General features: G+C 48.2%; 1 protein-coding gene across 1 annotated transcript in view; it reads left to right on the top strand.

The window, feature by feature from the left end:
* Positions 1–22547, top strand: part of TLL2 (tolloid like 2) — a 197353-nt gene that overhangs the window by 33111 nt on the left and 141695 nt on the right. The window contains exon 2 of the mRNA XM_065407272.1: positions 16506–16616. Within this exon, the coding sequence (XP_065263344.1) occupies positions 16506–16616 (111 nt within the window). The remainder of the gene's footprint in view (positions 1–16505; positions 16617–22547) is intronic.

The following is a 22547-nucleotide window of genomic DNA, read 5'->3' as shown; positions in this document are numbered from 1 at the left end:
TATAACCAAGTCACCCCTTATCCTCCTCTTTTTGTTAAGCTACATAGATCAAGCTCTTTGAGTCTCTCACTGTAAGGAAGGTTTTCTAATCCTTCCATAATTCTCGTGGCTCTTCTCTGAACCCTCTCCAATAAACTGGAGCTCTGTGGCAAGAGAGTTCTAGGGTTTGGCCATAGCTTGTCACAATTTTCCTAAAGAAACCCAAGAGCGCAAACAAAAATGACTACCCCTTATCAAGCCATATACTTCAACAAGCAGCCCCAGGAGCCTGACCTCTGGGTAATGAGAAGAGAATTCTAAGCCACCAGCTCCTCCACCTCCATGTTAATTTGCTTATTGTCTTTAAAACTTTCTTCTGCCACGTCTCCGGCCCTTTACCTCACTGAGGAATAAGCCCCGAGCCTGTGTTAAGGCATTTTAGCTAGCTGGGTGGAAACAGTGGCTTGGATTGTCCCCTTCCACAAGATGGGAGCAGAAGATCTAGAAAACGTAGCAAGCTTCAGTGCCTTGGCAGTTGTCTCCAGATGGAAAGGAGGGGTTCTGGTTCAATTCTCTGCTCTTCCCCCAGGCTTCCCAGGTGACCTTGAGCAAATCGCTTAGTCTCTCTGTGCCTCAGTTCTCCATCTGTACAATGGAGATAATACCCCTGCCCTGCCCCACAGGGGTGTTGTGATATACAGAAGACTGTGGGGTGTGCAGATCTTATGGGAACCATACAAATATCTAAAAAAACTCCTGATGGTTGACCCACAGGTGTATCCTGGGTGTGTTGGGGAGAGGTGTATTGAGCGGCTGGTCCCTCACTTCCCCCGTCCTGTCCCCTAAACCTGACAACAGTACCCAGGATGTATCAGAATAGGGTGTTCCATGGTCTCGGGGGACGATTGAGCAGACTTTTCTCCTCTCTTCTCAAAGCAGCAGCACAGGGCATGATCCAGGCCCAACGTCCAACTTAAGAGTCACTGATTCCCCACTGTATCTCTTAAATGGCTCTGGTGAACTTATTGGACCTTTTTAAAGGGAAGGAAATAAATCCCCCGTTAAGGCAGAGACTGATGGTGAGTGATCTCCGGCTCCAAGGCGTGTTTCTGAGAAATTGGAAGTAGGGCTTTAGGCTGGAATGGCTCATTGATCCCTATCTATATGGTGGTTGTGATACCCCTTGCTGGACAGAGACCAGGAAGTGTCTACGGTCTGGTCCCATGGGGCCTTGGGGAGGCGACCCTGTCAAATACAGTCCTGTGGACCTTCTGATAATGCTTTTCAAGAACAGCTACTATGTACGGTACCTTGCCAAGATTTTCAGGCATGACTAGAGATTTTCTGAGCACAATGAGAGACACTTAAGTGAGTCTGATTTTTTTTTAGAGGGTGACTGCTCAGCACTTTCTGCAAATGAAGTCCCTTTCCAAGGGCTCTCCACATGCTCACCCCAAATCACTTCTGAAAAGCGTGGCTGTTACATGGATACTCGTTGCAGCGTGTACATGTACAAATTCTGCTCTTTAATGGATTCCCATGGGCAAGACTGAACAGAATTTCGCCCAGTTACTTTGTTCATTCTGCGACATGTCAGTGGATTACTGTATCATTCTCTTAACAATAAGTCACCTGAGCTTGTTCTATTGCTGTGTGGAAGTGTCGTACCTTCCCCTCTAACACAGGTTTAGCATGTAGGCTGTATGTACCTGCCCCAAAGAGATTGCTTGGGTAACCTACACCCAGTAAATATGAGCCTTTGTCGCCCTCTAGTGGCTGGGTGAGCTAGCTCCTGCCTTGCTTAACAGAACTGGGTCTCTTTATGTTATGATATGTCTACACAGCAACTAGGCACTTGTAGCTGGCCCATGCCAGCCAACACGGGCTAGTGGGGCTTGGGCTGTCGGGTGGAGGGTCCCAGAGCCCGGGCTCCAGCCTGATCCCAGAAGTTGACACAGCAATGAAACAGCCCCGCAGCTGGAACCTTGCAAGCCCGAGTCGGCTGGCATGGACCAGCTGCGGGTTTTTCTTCACTGTGTAGGTAGACCCTTACTTCACACAGGAGAGGTTTTAGATCCAGAGGTCCTGGGTTCAATCCCTGCTGTTGACAACTTACCCAGAGCTGTCACATTGCAAATAGTGTGCATTTTATTACTATGTTTAATTAGATGGGCCATGACGAGCGAGGGTGGGCAGGGAGGTACAGGAATAGGATCACTTGGTTACTCGGTTTACGCACATGCATGTACTGTTGGTTCTGTTAGTAGAAGATACTGAAGGTACAGAGGTAAGTCGGGTGACATTAGTGACTTGCTCACTGGAGGGCAATGAGAAGGAGCAAGTGTCTGATCTTCGCCTTAGCCTTTTGTCATCAAAGAAAACTCAGAAAAGCTGTTTGCAGTGTTGTTGTAGCAGTGTTCTCCCAGGTGACAGGGTGGGTGAGATACTATCTTTTATTGGGCCAGCTTTTGTTGGGGAGTGTAAACGTGCGGGACTCACCCCTGCGGCGCCTCCTGCTGGTCTCTCAGGGACTTAGCTCATCCAGCCTCCGGAGCGCCCTCTGCAGACCGGTGATCCGCCTTACCGCTGGCCCCCGTGTCCCTCCCAGGACCCGGTGCCCATTTCTCTGGGGTGCTGCCCCTCTGGCAGTAACCCCTCAGTCTCGGGGTCTCCCCACCCAGGGGAACCCCCCACCCACTATCCCCACTTCGCCTCAGTCTTGGCTACTGCCAGTCATCACTTAGCCCCCGTTCACTGGGGCAGACTGCAGTGTATCAGCCACTCATCACAGGCAAAGAGGTTTGGACCTGCTGCCTCTGCCTACCCGTGGCTGCCCCTTTGCAACCCCAGTACCCAGTTGGCCTTACCCTAGGCCTGCAGCCTGGGGGGTTTCCAGGCCGGAGCTCCCCAGCTCCTCTTGCCTTCCCCCAGCCCTGCTCCACCTTAGGTACCCAGGTACGCTCCCTAGCGGCCAGACCCTTCTCCCTCTAAAGGCAGAGAGAGACTGCTGAGCTCCTGGCTCCCAGCCTTTTTTTACAGGCCAGCTGTGGCCGCTTCCCCAATCAGCCAAGGCTTGCTGCTTTCCTAGCAGGGCCGGCTCTAGGCACCAGCAAAACAAGCTGGTGCTTGGGGCGGCACATTTTTAGGGGCGGCATGGCCGGCGCCAGAATGCCGCCCCTAAAAATGTGCCCCGGCCGCCCTAGCTCACCACCGCTGCTGCTGCCGCTCCTGCGCCACGGCGCGCGAAACAGCCGATTCGCGCGCCGCTGCTCCCCCTCCCTCCCAGGCTTGAGAGCCTCGGAGGGAGGGGGAGACTCCGAGTGGCCGCGGCGCGGGCGCCGCTTCTCCCCCTTCCTCCCTCCTAGGCTTGAGAGCCTGGGGGGAGGAGGCAGGGCTGGGGATTTGGGGAAGGGGCGGAGTTGAGGCGGGGCCGGGGGTGGGGTAATTAAAAAATGGGGGGGTGGGGGTGGCCAAAATTGTTTTTGCTTTGGGCGGCAAAAATCCTAGAGCCGGCCCTGTTTCCAAGCAGCAGCCCTCTCGCAGTCTCAGCCCTCTCCCAGGGCTGATTTCAAGCCCTTCAGGGCAGGAGCGGGGTAACCACCCCGCTACAGGGAGAGAGACAGGCTTTCGAGCCACACAGAGTTACAGAGGAAACCTGCACAACATCTACAGAAGACAAGCCTGGGAGGTAAAATTCATAACTTTGCTAAACACTAAAAATCATGGACTGAATAAAGATGCTGGATTTATGGTTTATTACAACAGTCTGTAATCCACTAACCTCCCCCACCCAATAACTGCAAAGGTGTGTTAATGGGCCACTTTACCTTGAATGGTCTCTTACAATATGTGTTTACTTACGCTGAACAATCTGTTCCACCTTGTGTTTAGCTGTGACACTGAGTACATTTCCCAGACTTGAAGAAGAGCTCTGGGTAAACTTGTCTGTCATCAACAGAAGTTGGTCCAATAAAAGATATTACCTCCCCCACCTTGTTATTCAGAAAAGTCAATCTTCAAGTGCTTGTCACTTAGAGCATTGGATTACATTAGCATGGAACAAATGCCATGTAGTGAAGGGCCACAAATCAGGCAGGGGTGGGGGCGAGGAGGAAGGAAGGCTATAAACCAGGAAATCAATTTAATGTACTGGTGTTTTTGCAGCAATATCATTCTTCCCTCAAATTGCTAAAGGAAAAATTAATTAAAATTATATTGAGCTGCAGAAGTGATGGAGGGTGCCCGATGGGGCTTGTGGGATGATTGTCCGTAATTAATTGACAAATACATCCTTGGCTTTAATTGCCCAGAACATGCCGTCTTCCAGTCTTAAAGGGCAGTCAAAGGGATGCAGTATTTCACGAGTCACCGCATCCTCTCTTCCGGTGAGCAGAGTAGTGAATAAAGAGCTTTGAATGTAAATCTCCAGCTTTCTTGGGGGAAAAGGCATTGTGAAGACTAAGTGGGGAGTTAGGAAGGGTATTGCCTCTTTGTCTAATAACAATCTCTTGTATTTATTTATGGTGCATCTCATGTAGATGGTTCCCAAAGGCCTTTTATCTTTGATCTTCATCTGGCTTCCGTTCCCATAGTATCTGAGCATCTCAGTCTTTAGCATCTCTCTCCTGGAAGGTAGGCGAGTGCTGTTATCCTTATTGTACAGGTGGGGAGCCCAGAATAGAACCCAGAACTTCTAAGTCCCAACCCAGTGCTCTATCCACTGGACTCTCATTTAACTTTCATAATGTCATGTTGTTCCTGAAGAAAGCTTCCTTGGCTTTTTGAGGTAAATCAGAGAATAGCGGTGGGAGGCTGGACTGGGACATAGGAAACTTTCATTTCCAGCTCTGCTGCTGACTTTCTGGGTGACCTTGGGCAAATCCCCTCAGTGCCCTTGTCTGTAAAATGGGGAGTATGATGCTGACCTTCTTTGCAAAGCACTCTGAGATCTACTGATGAAAAAGCCCTGTGTGGGAGCTAGGTGACCCAGAAGCTTGGTGTGCCTCCTAAGACAGTTTCAAAGGCTGTGACTCACAAGAGGCATTTCAGAGCTGTGCACGTCCTGCCTGTTGTGGTGTGCGGGGTGTTGTGTAACCTTCTCTATCCACTTGGGGCAGGATTGGAACCTGCCTGGAGTTTCTCTCTGGGATTTAGTTCAAAAGGAAGGGAAACATGTAAATAGAAGTGCAGACCAAACTGCCAGGTTGTGTCCAGTTTCTGTCTCTCTCTTTCCACCCTCCCTCCCTTTGGGTTTTGCCCTCAAAGTTCCATCTCAGGTTCTGTGTCAGTACGTTTGGCTGGCTTGGAATGGAGATTCACACCCATCTCCTCTAAAAGCAGTTTTTCCAGCCTGCTGATTGGGTATTTATATTTAGACATAAATGCCTCACTATGCAGCTGGGAGTTTATGCCCAGTGTCTGTATAATGGGAAAGTGCTGGCTCCTGCTCAGCAGCCTCTGGGGATGCGACCCTGGAGGTTTTGTTTCTCTATTGAAATCAATAAGAAATGAATGAATATGCCTGAGATTGCAGGAACCAGAAGATCTACAGCAGGCTGAGGCTTTAGATTAATTGGCTGCAGCAGCCCTAGCCTGCATTGGTAATACGGGCGCAGTGGCGGTACGTGGCTTTCGTTTGCTGCGCCTTATTATAGTGATGGATGGCAGGGCCTGACTCTGGAATACTGCAGAAAAGAACATTTTAAAGTCCCTTGATGCTAGGCCAGCACTAAATGTTCCAAAGATCAAGTGTAATTACCTAGGCCGGGAGAGGGACAAAGTAATGTGAGCTTAATGCAAATTCTAGTCTTCACATTTCTTATTCTGGGTAGGTTAGAATAAGTGATGATTTAGATGGTTAAAGTATAATTTGTTTAACCATCACATCCTAAAGGGGGCACATTTTGCCAGAAAGTTGGCTTTGAAGGAGGTTTTCAGGTCTTTCTGGAATCACTGTTGACTTCTGTGTGGCATTTAACTGCATGTAACCAAGCCAGCAGGTTAGCCCCATATACAAACAGTGTCCCTGCACCTACAGACTGAGAATGCCAGCTGCAAGACTCGTTACCCCATGTAGTACAAGAGGTGAGACCTGTAGTCTGATCAAGGTTGAGTGTTTGAAGGAGGATATTGTCGCCTGTGGACCCATTAAGTCAATGCAATCAAACGCAGCTTCATTTTCTATAATCCTTTCAATGCAAACTGCTTCCCTAAATGCTAAGGGGTAGCACATGGAGAGATGTGTATGTACGGAGGGATGGAGACATTTTCAGTTTGATCCAGGGCCTGGGTTTTACCTTTCATCCATAAGATGCCAAGCTTTCCAAATCAGCGTAAACTGTTGACTTAGGGTATGCATGAAGACAGTGGTAGGGAGGGACCAATTTAAATATACACTTTGGCATGTCGACGGTACCTTCATCCCAAAGTCCTTTAAAACTCCCTGCGTGCACTGCTGGCTTGATGGAGGCTGGCAATCAGCACACTGTTTGACAGTGAAGGGGAAAGGACGTTTCGGCCAAGGAGGCCAGATCAAAATCCTTGCTCTTACGAAGGACACCATTGGGCGTTGAATGTTCACCCAGGGCAGAGGAGGCGGGTAGTAATCAGTCTATCGGGGATCGATTTATCGCGTCTCATCATAAATCGATCCCCGAACGCGCTCCCCGTCGACTCCGGAACTCCACCAGAGCGAGAGGCGGAAGCGGAGTCGACGGGGGAGCCGCGGCCATTGATCCCGTGCTGTGAGGACGCGAGGTAAGTCGATCTAAGATACGTCGACTTCAGCTACGCTATTCTCATAGCTGAAGTTGCGTATCTTAGATCGATCCCCCCCCAGTGTAGACCAGCCCTCAGTTGCATAGACTTGGAAGAATGAAACAGTGAGTTAACCCAGTTGCGATCTGAGCCTGTGATTATTGGACACTCAGTATTCCAAACCGGATGCTTAAACCATTGAGCCATCCCACTTCACTTAAGGCTTGTCTACACAATCAGACCACTGCAAGCTGGGGTGTGAATCTAGCCTGCAGTAGCCTGTTGCAGATTAGAAGTCCATGTGTACCTGTCTGATGCTCATTGACTGTTCGTTAGAGCACCTTGATCAAGTTCTAGCTCAAGGGGCTTTAACGAACTGTTAGCAGGCACGTGTCAGCAGGGTGCTCGTGGACGGTTATAACACAGCAAGCTAGCGTGGGCTAGATTCACACCCCAGTTTGCTGCTGTCTAATTGTTTGAAGATGATCCCTAAACTTTGAGCTGTCAAGGTGTGGACATACCATAGTCATGTTCTTTCTTACAAAGAAGCCACAGTGCGGATGTTCAGTCATTGGAGTCCGTAGGGGGAGCTGCTTTCCTGAATACAATATGGGCTCTCTGCCCTTTCTAAACCTTTCTAGACTTGCTCACCACACCCTGGAGTGGATTATGTAGTTGACCGGACTGGAGTCACGACGATACACAAGAATCCTTCTTCCTTTTCATGTCTGTGAAGAGGCAGCAAGCAGCAGGAAAGTTCTGAATATTAAAAAGGCCTGTATCTTCTTTCTGCTAACCTAATGATGGCAGACAATATAATCCATGCCACTGAATAGCGCCGTTCTCAGCTAAAATAACACAGCATTCAGCCAGGGGAGAGCATGTATTGTTCCTTAAAGCGGGTCATTGTATATCCTCAGATGCCTGATCGCAGCATTGGACAAACCCAGGCATGAGAGGCTCGTTCATTAACGCATTGTCATCTTTCACGAAAGTGTTTTATCGAGTGCCAACTGGAATGAATGCTAATTCCGGCCTGATCCTGTGGTGTTAGTATAAATAGCTTCCCAGTAGGGGGCGTTGTAGTAGGATTATGTATAGGAATTTAGAGATCTCCACATTCGGAAGTGCATGATGAGAGAGCACAGTCTATGTGGGGAAGGAATAATGCCTGAATGTAGCCATTCTCTTTGCTCCCTCTCTCTGTGCTTGAGCACTGAACAGCTGTGCTGTGCCCCTGCCACGTCCAGTCGGCTCAGAGGGAGTTGAGGAAGCTCAGGGCCTGGCCTCTTTGGTTCCAAAGTACTCATTTGGTGTGTCCTTTTTTCACCAGGTTTCTTGGGCCCTTTGCTGACTTATTGTTGCGCTTTATTCCTGCCTGCCTGCACTGTGATTGCTTTATATTGAAGAGTGCTTTCTGTTTTTTTTAACCAGGGGAATTTTTCGGCCCACTCATCCAAAATCATTATCCTCTTATTCCTGAGTTGGTGGCGTTTGCACAGGTCATCAGCAGAAATATCAGCTGGGTGCTTTGGTTCAGTGAGTGACCAACACACTCGTGACACATGGAGGCCCTTGGCAAATGGCTGTCTTAGTTGCTAGTTTATTTTTAAAAATGCAAGAGGATTAGCACTAATGAAAGATAGAGACAGCCCTGAAAATGTATGTCCTCTATGTGTCCATAGTATTAAGAGCTGTATAATGGGGAAGCCAATTGCTGTGCACCGCACTAACTTGATTGTTATAACAATGTTATATTATGTGCCAGTCGATGGCACTCTCTATATTGACCATGTACAGACACCCTTATACGCAGGGACCTCTTTTATATAAACCCTTGTAACGAACACAGCAGGGGTAGTGTAGGCAGTGGCATGGTAATCTTTGCTTGCATATGTTATATGCATCCGAAGAAGTGGGTTGTAGCCCATGAAAGCTTATGCTCTAATAAATTTGTTAGTCTCTAAGGTGCCACAAGTACTCCTGTTATTTTTGCTTGCACTGTTCTGCTCTGGGGCCACCACCTCTAGGAATGTGAGATGAGTTTGAAGTGTCTCTTTGTTTTTTTGCCATGTATTTGAAGTTTGGGGGGGTTGTGCTGGCGATGCGCATGACTGCCTTTTAATTGACAGGTGCACAATATAAATCTGTATGTATGGGGGGAAATGAATGCTGAAAAATCCACTGCAATTAAATCCTGCTCTCATTATCTCCTTTAGAGAGGAACGACCTGTTTCTGCCAAAGAAATTGCACTGGAGTGTATATCAATGATAACCACCTAGTTCTTACGGCACTTTTGTCACTAGGTGTCAAAGCGCTTATGTATCGTTATCCCCATGTTACAGCTGGGGACACTGATATGCCCAAGGTCACACGGCAGTTCAGTGGCAGAGCCAGGAATAGATTCCAAAGCCACAAGGGGCCATTGTGATCACCTTGTCTGACCTCCTGTGTAACACAGACGGTCTCTTGAGTCCCACTCCAGTGCTCTATTCACTAAGCCGCAATGTTTTGAATGAGGAACGTGCTGCAGCTGTGAGATGCTGAAACTCTAGAGAGGCAGCATGCTCTGGTGCACACAGCACTGCCCTGGCACTTGAGACCTGGGTTCTGTTCCCGGCTCTGTCACTGATCTTCTTTGGAACACAGGAATGGGCAATCCCTTCACTTCCCTGTGCCTCTGGGGCCCCCTCTAACTCGGTCATGTCTATTGGGATTGTAAGTTCTAGGGGCAGGACCTGTCTCCTACTATGTGTTGGGACAATGCTAGTGCAATAGAGCCCTGATGTCCGCTGAGGTTACAGGCACTTCTGTAATACAAATTAATAAAGCCCCAGTCTCAGTTGGAGCTTCTCTGTGTTACTGAAATACATGAACAAGGCGAGAGCTAGGTGAAATAGTTGTAGTGAATGATTTGCTTGGTGGATTTAGTGCTTTCTTTCGGTTCACGAATTATGTGGGAAAAGACTTTGATCTTCATCAGTTTGTTACTTTGAACCTGTATGAGCTCATGGGGTTGTTCCCAAAGCATGCACTCCACCTGTTGTCTGCCTGTGTGGTTCATAGAGTGTGGGACTGGTCGCTTGAGTGACATTTAGTGTGTTTGGTCCCTGATTGAATGACTGAAACTTCTGTAAACTGCAGGAAGGAAATCTGAGGCGACAACTACACTAGAGAGCTTATAGTGGCGCAGCTGCATTGCTGTAAGCTCTCTAGTGTAGCTGCTCTAAGCTGACAGGAGAGAGCTCTCCTGTCGGCTTAATTACTCCAGCCCCCGCGAGAGGTGGTAGCTATGTGGGAGGGAGGGAGGGAGGGAGGGAGATGCTCTCCCGCCAGCAGAGCGCTGTCCTCACTGGCGCTTAAGTTGGCATGAGTTATATCGCTTGGAGTGGCTAATTCACACTCCTGAGTGACATAACTTATGTCCACTTAAGTTGTCGTGTAGCCATAGTCTTTAAAGAGATTCCAAGATAGTTGTGCAAACATTTCTACTTTTGCAAAAAAAATCCCTGTAACTATGGAGCTATATTTATTATGAAGTGTCTGAAGCTGACCTGTTTTTCTTTTTTTTCAATTGTTTTGGTGGGTTTTTTTCCACATTTTTGTGTGTGTGGAAACTTTCAGACTTTATCAAAATGTTTCCTCTACCCAAAATCTGCTTCTAGGTAAATGAACAATTCTGTTAATGGTTTGGGAAAAAATTGAATTTTTTTCAAAAAGAGGCACAGTTCTTCACCAAAAAAAAAGTGGAAAAAAATAGCTGTTGAAAATGTGTTGAGGAAAACTCATAAAAATTCCAACCTGCACTACTTAAAAAGCAAACTTTCTCGCTCAAAACAGTTGCAGGAGAAAAGACCAACAGGAAAAACAGAAAGGGCCAGAGAGGTATGTTCTGTTAACCAACAGGTGCTGGTTACTGATCGCAGGGGCAGAGGAAGTGGAATGACAAGCTAGAAAAGCTGCTTGTTCTAATGATGTAGTTTGTGGTTGAAACTGGTTAAGAGCCATGCATGTTACTGTGGGTAAAGTAGGGGATGTTAAGGAACTCACACGCTTTGGCATCACTGCTTGTGAGTGAAATTTATGGGGAAACAGCTCTGCGTTTCCCTGAATAGGAGGATTTATTTTCATCTTCTGTCAGTGCAGCATCTCTGCAGCCTATGCCAGGTGTGATACTGCTATTGAGTGCTGCACACAATGAAGATATGAATAAATGTGTAGAACATTTTCAAACCGAGGCCTCTACCAAAAAGGAAACTGTTTGAAAAGCTGGGAAGAAAAAGCTTAACCATCTCATGTCACCTGGGTTAAATTGGAGTCCACATGAATTGACTGCAGGTTAGAAGTTGTCTTTTTTTTTTTTTTTTTTTTTTAAACAAAAGCTAGTACATTGTTACAATTAATGTTGTAGCCTGTACCTGTGTGTAATTTTGAGCCTGCTCTTGGCAAAAAGTCAGTTTGAGAGATGTGGGTTTATAAGCTTCTTTTAGTCTGTTGTTTAGTCTGAATTTCTTGGGAAATCTTCCTGTTAAAGTTTAAAGCAAGAATTTTTGGATGCTTTTGAGATGCTTCATACAACTTGTGTGCTGACAGGTTTGGAACTTGTTGTAACCTCTTAGAAAAAAGGACCTGGCCTGCACTCGGGGACAGCTCCCTGCAAATGCCTCAACAAACAGAAGAGCTCTTTGGTGGGTGATAACTGCTGGGTTACACATGGGAATTGAGCATCATTCAGGCTGAATAATGTGAGGAAATAACCACTGACAGCAGAGGAGAAGTTGTAGCACAGTGTTCCCAGTAAGGAAAGCTATTCAGCCACTGCTGGACTATGATGGATGGTGGCTTCCCCCACGGCACTCTGGGACTGCCGGCGGCTGGAAATAAAAGTTGGAGCAATTCTGCTTTTGTCACAGGCTATCTTTCAGAATCATGTACGACTTCAGAGCAAAAACAAATTCCTTCACTGGGCAGGGCCGCCCAGAGGATTCAGGGGGCCTGGGGTCTTCTGCGGCAGGGGGCCCCCGCCGCCGAAGACCCAGAGCGGAAGAAGCTCTGGGGGCCCGGGCCCTGCGAGAGTTTTCTGGGGCCCCCGGGGCGAGTGAAGGACCCCGCTTCAGGGGCCCCGAAAAACTCTCGTGGGGGCCCCTGCGGGGCCCAGGACCTGGGGCAAATTGCCCCACTTGCCCCCCCCCGGGCGGCCCTGTCACTGGGGCTGGAGGAACTTCTGCCTGGGGATATAGAATAACATGGAAAATGCAACAGCGGTGTTATGTAAATCCATGGCCTGGCTTCATCTTGAATCTCATGATTGGTGCTGATTGCCTCCTCTAAGGCTAGGTCTACACTACCCGCCTGAATCGGCGGGTAGAAATCGACCTCTCGGGGATCGATTTATCGCGTCCCGTCGGGACGCGACAATCGATCCCTGAATCGACGCTCTTACTCCACCAGCGAAGGTGGGAGTAAGCGCCGTCGACGGGAAGCCGCAGAGGTCGATTTTGCCACCGTCCCTACAGCGGGGTAAGTCGGCTGCGATACGTCCAATTCAGCTACGCTATTCGCGTAGCTGAATTTGCGTATCTTAAATCGACCCCCCCCGTAGTGAAGACGTAGCCTAAGAGACAAAACAACACACAGAAGAAATAGGAAAGTTCTTGAGAAAGAGATGATGAAAATAATTGGAGCCATTAGGGGCCTCCATATGTTTCGTGAAATTGGGGGGGAAGATAGGGTTGTTTGGTTGGAAAAGAGGGTGGAAATAGAGTAGAGGTGAATAAAATTGTGGTTCAGTGGATAGGGATTGGGAGTCAGAGGGCCTAGGTCTGTTCTTAGCACTAACCCTGCTATGTGACTTTGGGCAAGACCTTAGCTTCGGTTTTCCCATCTGTAAAATGGGGATGTTACTTGTGTCCTTTGAGCTGTACAGTATAGATGAAAAGTGCCCATGTAAGGGGGGAGGTATTAAAATAAAGAGTGGCGTGGACTAGGCTCCCCAGGAGCTCCTATAAACAAAGAATGAGGGTGCTTGCTGTAATTGAAAGGCAATTTCAAGTAGATAAAAGAAAATTGTTTGAGGTTTTGAAGTAGAGCAGCAGAGTAAATTGAAACAAACAAATACTAAGAATAGCTAAAGAGGGGAGACATGGAGCACAAGGAATCTCTTTTTTGTGTGGCATAAGAACTCCCCTGTGGAACTCTCTAACGCAGGATATTGGACTGTTCCAAGTGATTTAGTGATATTCCAAAAAAGATGAACAATTTATACGAATCACAGCTTCTGCCAGTACAGTATCTAAGACACACATTGCAAAGGCTAGACATCTTGTTTTCTTCATTTGTGCTGGGTAGAGACCCCAACTGAGACTGAAGCTGTTTCACTGTGGAAGGCACTATACAAACATAGATCCTGACAGTCCTTATCGGGAGGAGCTTACAGTGTAAACAGGCAAGACAGAATTATTGGCGCCATTATGCAGGTGAGGAATTAAGGCACCTGGATTAAAATGACTTGCCCGAGGTCACACTAGAAGTCTGTGGTAGAGCTGGGAATTGAACCCAAGTCTCCCAAGTTCTTGTCTAGAGCTTTGGCTACAAGCCCATCCTTCATCCACGTACTCGTTTGTGGAATAAGATAATTACCAGCTGAGGACAGGAAAGGCCTCAGTTAGGGATTGGGGCCCGTCCCCCCAGGGATCTGACCATCTAAGTAGAATAGCTGTATTTTGTAGTTGTTGACTTTCTGTGAAGCATGCATTGTTCTTTATTGCCAGAGAGAGGAGATACCTGATGGGATGGGCCGTTGGTCTGCCCCAGGATGGCAGGACTGGAACAGGATGGATTGCTGAGCTGCATTGGGCAGAGCAATCTGGGAGCACTCTGGTGAGCTGTGCCGAAAGCTTGTGTGGCCAGTGCTTTGATGACGCTGGGCTCCGCCCCTTCATCCTGAGGATGGACATTCACTCTGTTCGTAATGTCTGACTTTGTGGGCTGATCTGTGTTACAAGGAGCAACTTCAAAGTTTTCTGTAAGTTCCAGCTAGCTCTGCTTGTTGGCCTTGCAGCAAAGCTTGCTTGACTGGCTGTGATTTGACACTGTTCTAGTTGGTTACACATTGCTTATGCTGTGCTAGGCATTGTATTTACTTAGCGTGTTAGCTCTTTGGGACAGGGGTTGTCTTTTCATTCTGTGTTTGTACAGCACCTAGCACCAGGAGGTCGTGGGCCATGACTGGCACTCTTAGGTACCACTGAAACACAAATAATAATGACTATCAAATGGTGTAGATGAGATTCTGTCGCTTGTGACCCGTCTGATTGAGTTTGTGGTATGTAGCTTACAAAGGAAAGGAGCAGAGACGAAAATGGGTTGTGGGTTTTTTTTTTTTTTTTTTTTTTTTGAAACACTCTCACTGAAATTTTGGTTTCCTTACCTTGATTTCTCAACTAATTACATTGTCATTTTGTTTGGAAACAAAAATTTGTTCTCAGGTTTGGTTTTATTTTGGTTCCTCCCCCGCCTGCCCCACACCTTGGGCTCTTCCCCTTTTCTTCACTGGAAAAAGGGCCAGGAGAAGACCAATCCCCTGACAACTTTCATATTGAATCGTTTACTCAAAAATGAAAAATCCAGGAAAATTTTTGAATGAAACAAACCAAAAAAAGTGTGAAATCTGTGGAAAATATTTACATCCCCTCTAGTGCTGGCTGAAAAATGTCATCTTATCACAGTGTTCCAGGGCCGGGCAGGGTGGGACCTGGGACACAGGTGAAGGAACTCACACAGCGAATCTGTGGCCGAGTCAGGAAATGCTTGACAGCTCCACAGGGCGGAGTCTGAGATGATTTTGGCCAGGGGAAGGGGGCAAACTGGGATGCTGTGTCTGGTGGTTTGTGATAACTGGGAGAGAGAGATCATCTCCCTTTGGGGACAGCTTTTGATCTCAGCTTACAGGGCAGCTGGTGCAGAGGCCAGCAACCACCCATAGTGCAGTTAAATTTCCCTTTGATTAAGAGAGGGGGGTTAGCTTAATGGTCTAATCACCAGCAGCCAACTTCTGCTTGCCTTACAAGTATAGTCCCACTGACATCAGTGAGAGCGGGAGTTGGTCCTAGACTCAGTGCAGTCACAGGTTCAAATCTAAACAGGGGACAACACATCCTGAGCTCCACACAGCATAGGGGGTCGGGATGTCTCATTTGAGACTCTAAAAGCTGCAGTCCTCTCTGCTCTGTGGGACTTTCCTATAAGAAGGGGTTTAGACAGAACAGCTTCTCCTCTCACTGATATGCCCTGAGCAGTTTGGTTGCTGCTCTCTGCCCCAGAAGTAGCCGTGTGCAAGTTTAAGGGTTTTGGGATGGAAGGGGGGGCTATATAGATGTGAACTGCTACTGTTTGTTAATCAAGTAAAGTCAGTCACACATTTCTTTGTCCCGTTGCATAATTTCTGTCCTCTTGTTCCTTGGCCATTCTGATGGCTCAGGGAATTCCCTTTATTTTCAGCTGTGTGGCTTTTCCCCCTCGACCTTACATTTTAAAGGGAGATTTAAAATATAAACATTGTCTTTGGGGGGAAATCCCTTACCCAAGTTAACACCTTATATTTAAAAAACTAAATGTTTTTTGCTGTGTATCTTTTCACTCATTCTAATGTTTGGGTCCTTTTTGCATTTCACGTGGTCTTGGCAGCAAAGCTGGAGTGGTCAGTTAAGGATGATGTCCTCTGGGCACTAGCACAGTTTGGTTGTTCATGTTTCCCATGCTGCAGGGAACCTTTTTCAATGATGCAAACACTTGCATTAAATTGACAGTGGAGGTGGGGGAGAATTCAGCATTTCTAGCGACAGTAAGTCAAGTTCATCCCTTGTATAACTTCTTGATTTTAGTGGAATTACAGCTGGGATGAATTTGCCTCATTTTCTTATTTAACCTTTTGTTTGATCATTAACATACACAAACTTCCATGCAAATACTAACAAATCTTATTCAAAACCTGTGTTCTCTTTAAAAAAGCCATTTGTGTTTGATCAACCTCTTCTCATTATCTGTGTGTTCCTTTTGTTGAAATTCCGAAAACAGTAACTTTACACCACAAAGTCATCTTGAGCCTAATCTGGCTGTCATTTTTTTCCATGGAAAGGATTTCATAGGCTTTATTTCTCCATGTCACAAACGTTGAGGGATCTGTCCTGTTTTATTATTTTTATGGTACCTGTCTTAAACTCCAGGCTTTTAACAAAATTAAAACTCTCTAGAAATTGCAAGCCGGATCCAATTACAAAACTCCCCCTACAGCGTCACTTTACAGTATCTGGTGCAAGTTGTTAACACACAGTTCAAATCTAAATCTGAGCTGCAAACTGGCTGACGTTTTCCTTTTTTAGCTGGGGGAAATGCCGGTTAATTGCCCCAGTTGTAGAGTGAGATGTGGATAAAGGGCGAATTGTACCACTTAAGCCCCTGGTTTGGAGCCAGCAATAAAACAAAGGAGGGCATGAGGAATCCTAGCTATTCAGTTCCTTTGACTCCATTCTGGTTATTCAGCAAAAGTGGCTTAATTTAAACATTGTATCTGGCCTCTATTAGTCTGACGGTTCCAGCCCCGTTTGAAAAGCTAGTGTCATTTATGACCTTTTCCCAGTCCCTGCCATCTTTCAGTCTGCAGGGGTAATTCTGGTTGCAATGTGGATCATATACAGTCCTTTATAGGACTGACACTTGCCTTCCAAAACAGAGCTGAACTAACTGTAATTTATTTTGCCTTTGTCTCCAGCTGCCTTCTGGGGAGATATTGCTTTAGACGAAGAGGACTTGAAGCTGTTTCAGATAGACAGAACTATTGATGTAACAAAGCATTTGGATGAGAATACAAGACACACTACAGGTATGTGCAGACAATATGAGAGACAATGCCTTATTTACACTGGCTTTATTGCAAGAGTAGATCTGAAGAAGCAGCCCCTCAATCTCATTTGCTAAGGATTGGCATGATCCCGCAGCCGTTGAAATGCATGGGCAGTTTTGCCGCTTATTCCAATCAGAGAAGGATTGGATTCTGCACCATTATGAAAGCTCGGTCAAGACTGAGCTCAGCTTTTGCACTTAAACCGAGATTCAGCCTCTTTGTCATGTATGAAAACTAGAATATCCTCCACAAATGTACAGCCCTTACTCGTAGAGTGCAGAATGAATGTTCCACAACACTTACAAGTAGATCTGTTAATTAGTTTGAACTCAGTCATTTATAAAAATGGATTGTTTGAGATTTAGCCCTCTCAGTCACTTTTTTGTCCTCAACAACCTTAATGGAATAATGTAGCTTCTTCACACTTTCCGTATAATTAAATCATTGTAGTCTTATGTGCAGAGGCTACCCTCGAAGTTTGGTTGTAATTCAGTTCAGTTAACAATTGTTGTTGTTTAACGCCAGTGCTCGCGGGTGGGTTGTCAGCAACGGGGATTGAACCTGGGACCTCTGGATCCTAATACATGAGCCTCCACTGCCTGAGCTAAAAATCCCTGCTCACTTAGCTAACTTCAGTCTATAAGGTGCCACAGGACTCGTTGTCGCTTTTTACAGATCCAGACTAACATGGCTACCCCTCTGATTCTTAGCTAACTTTGTAGCAGCTTGTAACCTTTAGGCAGCCTAGCCAGCACTAAAGGGGAGAGATTGCCGCACCGAGTGGTCATGGCTTATATTATGATTTATATAAGACAACAGATGGGGCCAACTTGAATAGCTTACGTGGGTCAGAATTAGCTCAAACAGTCATCAGTTTTGCTCTACAGCTAATGTGTGTGTCACGATACTGCTGGCTGGAATGAGTGAGTGGCACGAGATGGGATTCGTGTCAAGAATTCTCATTGGTAGGTGACTTGACCCCAACTCTCATTGCTCCTTACAGGTTCTGTGGCCGCATGCTGGCTTGGGCGTCTGTGCTCAGAAGGTTCCCCGAGGGGCATGGGGGAGAAATCCTTGAGCTCAGAGACTTGGGGAAAGGGTTCCCCAATTCCTATACCCAAGTCTCCTAAACACAATTCTTCTCCTTATCAGGCCCGTGCACATCCCTGCTTTCCTCACATCCTCTTCTCCTGATGACGCTGCCCCCTCCACATTTCTTAATGTGCCATTTCTGCAGTGTGCGTGTCTCAATGCGGCAATTCCCCCGGCGAACCCTGCAGGAAGGCTGAAGTTGGACCATATCATACAGCTGATGATTAGTTCCAGATCCATCTCTCCCCTTGTGTGGCCCTTATCGCTGTAGTCTCCAAGCGCCTGCTCTTCTAAAACGGGGGCACCTCGGCACTCCAGCACGAGCCTGGCTGTTTTCAGTCCTTACTGCTTGTGGGGAGCTCCGTGCCATTGCAAGAGAGAGGTCACTCCTGGGGAAATTCTGCACCAAAAAATTAAAAATTCTGCACATAATATTTAAAATTCTGCAAATTTTATTTGTCAAAATAACCCTATATAATCATGCCAGTTTCAATTATTTTGGTAATTTATTTAAAAATACCTGTCAGTGAGTATGTCTGTAACAACACAGACACACACAAAAATTCCCCCAGGAGTAGAGAGTTAAAGAAACCCCTACGACAACCCAGGTGGTCCTTCTCTGCCCCCTCCCCAAGTCCAGCTGGGGCAGGGACAGACACTCACCCTTCTACCCCCCAGAGCCCATCTAGGGGGAGGGGCAGACATGCCCCTCCCCCCAGAGCCCAGCCATGGCCCCCCCCCCCCCCCCCGCCCAGACACTCACACCCCCTACCAGGGCTGGCTCTAACTTTTTTGCCGCCCCAGGCAAAAAAAAAGAGCGCCGCCCCGCTGTAACACCGCCCCCGAGCGCCACGCCACCAAAACCCCCGCCCCCCCCCCCGAGTGCCACACCGGGCCGCCGAAACCCCCGCCCCCCCCCAGCACCGTGCTGTGCCGCCCAACCCCCCACCGAGCGCTGCGCCAGGCCTCCCAAACCCCGAGCGCCGCGCCACCCAAACCCCCACCCCCTCCGAGCACCGCGTCGGGCCGCCCAAACCCCGAGCACCGCGCCATGCTGTGCCAATCTCCGCCCCCCCCAGCGCCGTGCCGCCGAAGCCTCCACCCCCCCAAGTGCCGCGCCGCTGAAACAAAAACAAACAAACAAACAAAAAACCTGAAGCGCCGCCCCACCGAACCAAAAAAACAAAAAACCCCGAGCGCCCCCCGCCATCCCAAGATTGGTCGCCCCTTCCAAGGTGCCGCCCCAAGCACGTGCTTGGTCGGCTGGTGCCTGGAGCCGGCCCTGCCCCCTACCCCCCAGAGCCAAGCTGTGCCCCCTACAGCCCACTCACATCTATTCCCCCCCCCCAGCCCAGTTGTACTGAGTGGTGGAGGCAGAACTTGCCTCTCCTCCCCTCCCCCCCCCCCCTTCTGACACCAACATACCTAGTTAGACTGTTAGGCAGGCACTTAGTACTGCAGAATAGCAGGAATAGTATCCATCTTGTCAATTTCTCCCAGTCAATGTCCCTATCCTCCTCCTCCTCCTTATTACTCAACATGTTAAGTTGAGGTTAGGGATTGGTAGAAGAGCATTCCTGCTGTGAGGCATGACTGGGGGTTTGCTTGCAAAGCAAACCATTGTAAGTGGTGAACCTGGGCAGATGGCAAGTAGATTTTGGAGGAGAAGGTGGAGGCTCTGTTCTCCACAACCCTATTTTTAAGCTGCTTGGGCTAGATGCTGCTAAGGTATTAGAGGAACAAAGCACATGTGGCAATTGGCTGTGCTAGTGTCTGGTTGTGGGCTTTTCTATTGATATTGTGCTGTTTGCATTTGATTAAAAAAAAAGGGGGGGGGGAAATGTGACAATAGTCACTGCAGTTAGTGGATGCTGATCCTGGCCAGGTGACAGTGGTGTGGACCTTCTGTAACCCTTGTCTGTCATGTGACAGGAGTACTGGTCTGTTGTGACTTTCAACTCATGTCAAGTGACTGGGACCTGATAATAAAGACCAGTCTTATACCAGCGCTGCTGTGTTCCATTTGTTTATTACAAGGGGCAGGGCCAATGCACGACAGAGCACTCCAGGATTGGCCAATGGGGAGTGTGACATCACTCCATTGGCCCCACCCACTTCAACATTCATTAATCCCTGCATCCCCATTACTGCAGATTAGTAAATCTTGTGTTTTCTAGTGGGCTTATTTTGTTTTGCTCCTGTGCTGAGCACGTAGAAGCCTGTCTGTATCCAACCCAGAGTGTTACAAATCTGACACGCTGTGGGTTCTTTACAGTGGGTGAAGGGGCTGATTCTTTGTATTTTGGGCTTGCTCCTCCCTTGTGGGAATTGAAAGAGGGTGGTCCGCTTGAGGAGGGTGAATGACAGCAAACTGGTGAGGGGACTCTATTGGGGGAGAGTCCTGTTCTGGGCTTTTTCTTTCTAGTGGGAAGAATGCGACTTCTGTGCAGAAACAGCCCAAGACATTTTATGAATGGGACCCCTTGAATTATAACATTTCCAAGTTTCCTAAAGCTGCTAATCGGATTAGTTGTCTAGAGGAGGAAGTACTTAATACGTATATACAGACACCCAGACTCTTCATATCAGAGAGCTGCATCCCTGAACAAACTACCAGGCCCTGCATTCTGCTTTCCCTGGATTTACTTCTCCGAGAAGATGTTTTTTGGCTGGGGGGGGGGGGGGGGGGATCGGGGGTGGAGGGAATGTACAATTGGTGATTGTTGGGCATGTTTAATTTACCTCTGCCCAGCTGTCAGATGTTTGGTGGGGACTGCAGTTTCCAAGTTCCTATCGATAGTGGAGTAGCTCTTTAATTAAAACGCGATCAGCTCTCTGATTATAGAGTCTCATAACAGTCATGTATTAGCTCTGCCTGATATGGATTGCAAGCCAGCAAAAAACTCTTGAAGATTTACCATTCCAACCCTAGCCCTTCAGACTCCAGAACAGAATGCTGCTGCCTGTCTTGTGTGTATCAAGAGTCACAGCCATATCACCCTCCACTGGGAGGGAAGGGTGGCCTAGTGCAGTGGTTCTCAGCCCGTAGGCCGCTTCCAGTCCAATCAGCACACAGCTATGGCCCATGTGACATCCTCAGGGCCATGCAGGTAGTATATCTATTGTGTGGATGCAGCCCATATAACACACAGAGCTGTATCGGCGGCCCACAATGGTTGAGAACCACTGGCCTAGTGCATGTGGCACTAGACTGGCCCCTCAGTCCACCTGGACTCAGCCACAGGCTTCCTGCACAACCATAAGCAAGTCACGTAATCTGTCCTGTGCCTGAATTCCCCATCTGCAGCATTGTCAGCCCCACACATTCAGAAGTCATGAGCCACAACTCCAAAAATGATGAGACTGTCTTAAAAAATCATGAGATGTTGTGACAGGGTTGGAGAGACCCCCTCCAGTGCGGGGCGAGTGCGCCCCATCTCCCTTCAGGGGCAGTGAGTTACATGGGCCCGTGGTGCCTGGGCTCCAGCAATATTCAGGGCTGGGGGTAGGGTGACCAGATGTTCCGATTTTATAGGGACAGTCCCGATATTTGGGGCTTTTTCTTATATAGGCTCCTATTACCCCCCACCCCCGTCCCGATTTTTCACACTTGCCCTCTGGTCACCCTACCGGGGACCCGGCCAGCTCCACCAATGTTTGGAGTTGGGCCTCCCCCGCCCCCGGGCCTGCCTGGAGCGTCCCCTGGCCCCCACCTGCCGCCCCTCTGCGCGCCTCCCCCGGGCCCCGGAGCGTCCCTGCCTGATTGAAAGCGGGCGGTTGCTACAGCACAAGAGCAGGCAGAGGCAGCTGGCTTCTGCTGCATGGGAGGAGGGGAGGAGGTGCACACATGATTGGCAGCCCTCCCCTCCCCCGGCACCCACCGGGAGGGGACGTGGGAAGAGATCTCTGGACCTCACTCACCTGAGCAGCTGCTGGGGCTTCCTTCAGTGTCTGACCCTGTGATCCTGCCCATAGGCGCCGACTCCATGGGTGCTCTGGGGCTGGAGCACCCACAGGGAAAAATTGGTGGCTGCTCAGCACTTACAGCCAGAGTCAATATATTCACCCCTGTTAGTAGGGCAATGCGGACTAATGGTCAAAGTCAATAGATTTGCCCCAGTCGGCAGAGCAGTAAGGCCGAGTGGCCAAAGTCAATAGATTCACCTCAGTCCACAGGGCAGTAAGGCCTAGTGGCCCAGTGGCCTCAGTTGGGGAAGGGGGCCAGCATGCACAAAAAGGTGGGTGGTGGTGGCCCGGTTACGGGAGCCCAGGCCCCAGCCCAGGGCCCTGGTAGTGGTGGGAGTGTGCGCCACTGAGTCAGCAGGGGGTTCTGACAAACATGCTTATGGTAAAATCCCGAGAGCTGGCAACACTGCATCTGTAAAAGGAGGATAATGGTTCCCTACTTCTCCGGGGTGTTGAGGGTAAAATCCATTAGAGAGAAAGCATTTTTGTACTCCAGTGAATGGCTCAGGATACAGTACAGATCAGTGTTTCCCAACTCTTAGTTTGAACAGCCTCCATGGTCTGTCAATACTGTGTCTCCCTCGTCTTTTTCCTTCTCTATTCATCTAGCATTGGCTTTACACAATGTGGCCACTTTTGTTTCAAGAGCATTCTCCTTTGCAGCTGCTGTGATCTTATATCTTCCAACTCTCTCCTCCACTTCTGATTTCCACTTAGAACTTCTCTCTTCTTGTCTGAATTTCTCTGTCATGACTGAACCCTTTAACTTAATCAGTCACACAGTGACTTGGCACAGTCCTGTAATTTATACCATATGCCATCTGCTGCCCTGGATTACTTAAATCCTTTTGG

This window comes from Emys orbicularis, chromosome 7, assembly GCF_028017835.1.
Source record: "Emys orbicularis isolate rEmyOrb1 chromosome 7, rEmyOrb1.hap1, whole genome shotgun sequence".
In the NCBI taxonomy this organism is placed as follows: domain Eukaryota; kingdom Metazoa; phylum Chordata; order Testudines; family Emydidae; genus Emys; species Emys orbicularis.
This window is presented reverse-complemented; position numbering and strand designations above follow the sequence as displayed.